The following is a 4,376-nucleotide window of genomic DNA, read 5'->3' on the forward strand; positions in this document are numbered from 1 at the left end:
GGCACACTATCACTAACGTACCACCACCGACAAACCACCGCCAGTATACCATCACCACCATATACGTGCCGTTCTCTTCCCTTTCCCGCTTCTCCGTTCTTGGCTACGCGTTCACCCTGGCCTAGGGATTGCCTTGCTCCTCGTCCCGTGACGTGTTGCTGGCCAAGGAACAAGGATGCGGTGAGGTAGGAAGAATAGAGGGGTAGGATATACCGGTGTGAGGGTCAAGGAGGGAAGAGGAGCAGGATAGAGGGCTCAAGGGAAAGGCGGAGGACGCAGGCGCGAACGCAGACGCAATAAGTTGACGAAACGGCGCCGCGCATTCCGGCAACGGCAGACAACGCGGCACGATCAAGCCGAGTTAATCGTCGTCGAACAACCTCACTTCGTCGCATCCACTTAGAGTGTGTACCACGCCGACTGTACGCACCGTCACAGCAAAATCAAAGAAATAGAACCGGATATGGGCGTCGTTAAGACCGCTTCTGAGAGCGTTCTCGAGGAAACTATCGTTCCTAGCGAGGAAGCGAATTATTCCGTGCAAGGCCACGCCGGTAAGTTTTTATATTTTATTTCATTAATATTTTAATTTTTACTTCTTCTATTTTCGGCGAGTGTGTTTACATATAGTACGATTTCATGTTCGTATCGTAAGTGGTATTATTATACGGTTGGTGCAGTGTAAACGACGCGTTGGAGACAGAAAGGAAAACGCGTGTCCGGCATGCGTACGTTAAATCGTAACGGGACATTACGATTCGGTTGGATCGTGAACAGACGACGAGAGGAAGCGGCTTTTCGTGCTTAATCGTGGTGAGAATTTAAAGGCGATGTGGCGAGCCGCCCACACGAGCTGCTAACAGGTGTTTGAAGATACAGATATACTGACTGCGCTTCGTCTATATACGTAGCTCGCGGCGTACGAGGCGTCGTCGTGTCGGAACGACTTTGTTCCTGTGAAATTATTCAGCATTCCTCTCGATCCTGCGTACCCTTCGCATGCTTTCTATTCCCCTGGAAAATCAAAGATTTAGGGCCGATTAGCGCTTTGCGGCTTCGCGTCAAATAGACCTATCGTCCTATTATTCGACGTCGGTAACGTTCGAACGAAGGATGCTCCTGTATGAAAAGTACCTTTGTTTTTAACTATCATCGCCGATCGATATTACCGATTTGAAAGCCGATCAAAGCGAGCTGTCTGAGGAACTAACTGAGTCACTGGAACGTTTACCTGTTGAAGCACAGTACTATAGAGTTCCCAGCATTCAATTCCCGATCGTTCGAGCACGTAATTGAAAATTCTTACAACTACTTCGTAAAAATGAGGAACGAGTATTTTGTTAAAGCTAACTGTATCGATATTTTCTTGTTTTATTTTTATGTCGTTGTTAATTCGAGATATAGGGCTTCAGTTTAAGGAATGTTGGTCAAAGTTTGACGTCAAACTAATTTGTGGGACATCCTCCTACATACTTGCTTAGACTCCCACCACATCGATATCCCCATAGTTTAGTTAAACTTCGTTTGCCTATGAGAAGTTTTTGCGTTGTTTGGAACGTTCGCCTATCGTGATTTATTATCATTACATATTTTCAGCCGATATGGGACGATCGTGTAGGCGTTGTGTTCATTCCTATCTTGGCACGCATTGATTCTATTTATGTTTACGGGGAATCGATAACGGTTCGTTGTCAAGTTTAAAAGTAATAATTTCTCTTAACCGTCCGATAAAAAGTTAAGAAAGGAAGCAAGAAAAAACAACAGCGCGGTGGACGCTGCAAAAATAGCACAATGATAAAAACGACAACGTAAATACTGTGATTTATTGCACTACTCGATTATTCGTAGTATACACGCGATATTTATAGATGTTAATTAACGGAACATTTCCAAATGCGTATATTATGACACCAATAAAAGAAATGGAAAGTTGGAGTACAAGTTGTTTCTGTTCGTCGTTCGGCCGTTACGTTGTGAAACAATTTACCACTTGTTTTGAAAGGAAACACGAAAAAGGTAAACCGCGAAACTACGAGCGCTCACGGCGAAAGGAGCAAACCTACGTCATATTAAAGACGCGGAACAATGTGCATCGTCCTTGGCCCCGTGAGACCGCCTACGGCTCGATATAGAGCTCACAGTCTTCTGGATACAAATTTTAAGCTCACGGGCGCTTTCTCACAGGGAAATATTAATGTGTCATCCAACTGATAATCAACGCACTCCATTACCAGGGATTTTTGATCCGCTTAAATTTCCGGAAATTTCAGTGTTCTCCCTTTTCATCATCTCTCTACCTTTCTCCTTTTCATTTTTTTCTGTTTCATTTATTCCTTTTCTCTTTTTCCTTCTTTATTAATACAACAAGATTTTCCACTCAACATAACGAGTTTCACGTGAAAATACATTTGATCAACAAACGCGTACAATAAAATAAATTTATAATTCAAACGTACGCTTTCGCGATTCATTGCGACAACTTTTCATTCGTTTCTTTATTGCATTTCGATGTAACCACTTTATATGTATCTTCTTTTAGAACCAGATTAACGGCAATTGTGCTCCGAACGAATAATCGCATTGGAATCGCATTCATCGAATCCGAAACGAATCTAAACAACGCTATTGGCTACAGTCGACGAGCACTTTTTTGACTTTTCCTCTATACAGCAATATGCTCCTGGTCTTCCTGTATCCTAGGGCTATAATATAATGCTTTTATCCTCCAAAAGATTCTACGATAATTGGTTTTCTGTTATGTACGGCATAGACAGAGGAAGGGTCAAATTGGCTCTTTGACGTGCAATTTGCAACAGACGAATTATTCTCACGGTAGATTTTTCTGTCTCCGATCTGCGACCGCGGGTCGGTCAAGGTCTGTAACATTTGACTGATGAACTCGAAACTTACGCGTTTCCTATTTTGTATCGCGTCAAAGAAATTCGATTCCACGGTTCGTCCTTTGGTTCTAACGAACACGTAGAACTCTGGAATATTTTTACATTTCATATCTTTATTTCTATATTTCTACGTTTCTCCATAACTTATTCCTTTTTACATATTTTTACATTTTTTCGTGTACTGTCTCTGTTTGATAAATTTAATTATAAATATGTAAATTATGGTTATACATGAACGGTTTCTGTCGCTTCATCCTTCTGGTGACAGATGTTCAACAGGCTACGTCTGACTCGAGCGGTACATTCTACTTCGTGCGCTGTGCAACATACTATTGGGGAAAAGATTAATAATATTTAAATAGCATTTCTACAGTTAGATTGTTTTCTTTTCATAAGGATGGTGAAACTTGGTTACTGTGTTTTAGTTTGGAAAAATAGGATAATTCGGAATATGAAGTTCTAATACATTTACAACGTAGAATATTTCGATAGTACATATACAAATTTTTGGAGATATTTCTTTTAGGAGCAACTTTTATATAAAGGCATACAAAGAATTTGGAAGTAATTGTTTGTTTATATCTTTTGAAATATAAAAGCTTTTCTGTTACAATTAGGTATATAAAGGTAATTAGAACGAAAAAATCTTACATGTTGAATATGTGAAATGTCTCAAAGGAATTTTTATATTTTTACCGTGAAAATATGTCGTACGTGGGTGTAGTATAATTAATTATGTAGTATAATTAATTATGTAGGCAATCGGTACATAACAAGTGGTTTAAAAGTCTTTTCACTCTTCGCAAAGTATGTGGGTTCGTTTAATTGCAACGGAATGAACATATTATGTTAAATTGTTTTTACCATTACGGTAGTCATACATAGCTCTAGGTAATTTACTTTGTTTCGTTTCTTTTAAGTCTCTCGCGTTAAGAAATGGGCACTTTATCTTTTAAATAATCTTGTTGGATTAAATATCTCGCAAAGTGTCCACCTTATTCCAATATACTATACATGTAACGTGTAAGAAAGGATTATTCAAGTCTATAAAAGTAATTGCAATTTCCAAGAATATCCTTATATTTATGAAAGAGAAAGATTAGAGTACTTTTTATTTTTAAATACATTGGATCCAATTGTCTGATCTATGGAGGATGTAACTCAGCCCACGGTTTCCTCCACCGGTTGAACAATACTGTTAAACAGACATCTGTTGCTCGCCAAAAAGGTTTAAAAGAGATAGTCACATTTTCATAAACTCTTTCTTAAGATACGAACATTAAACTAATAAAATATATCTGTTGCTGTCAGAATGAAATCAATATAACAGACTTGGAAAACAGTGTTTATTTATATTGCTATAGGTGAGTAAATTTGAATGTTGGTAAAATATTACATATCTGCTGCATCGACAATTTCTATACTTACATCAACATGTACTTTGAGTCATGACACGATCACAACATAAAACTTGTT

General features: G+C 38.8%; 1 protein-coding gene across 1 annotated transcript in view; it reads left to right on the forward strand.

Annotated features, from left to right (window-relative positions):
- The first annotated feature begins 319 nt into the window (after positions 1-319).
- The window catches only part of LOC139988665 (synaptotagmin-10), a 53,582-nt gene continuing 49,525 nt past the window's right edge, over positions 320-4,376 (forward strand). Inside the window, exon 1 of the mRNA XM_072006337.1 lies at positions 320-554. Coding sequence (XP_071862438.1) covers positions 464-554 — 91 coding nt within the window. The 5' untranslated portion in view covers positions 320-463. The remainder of the gene's footprint in view (positions 555-4,376) is intronic.

Source organism: Bombus fervidus, chromosome 1 (genome assembly GCF_041682495.2).
Source record: "Bombus fervidus isolate BK054 chromosome 1, iyBomFerv1, whole genome shotgun sequence".
NCBI lineage: Eukaryota > Metazoa > Arthropoda > Insecta > Hymenoptera > Apidae > Bombus > Bombus fervidus.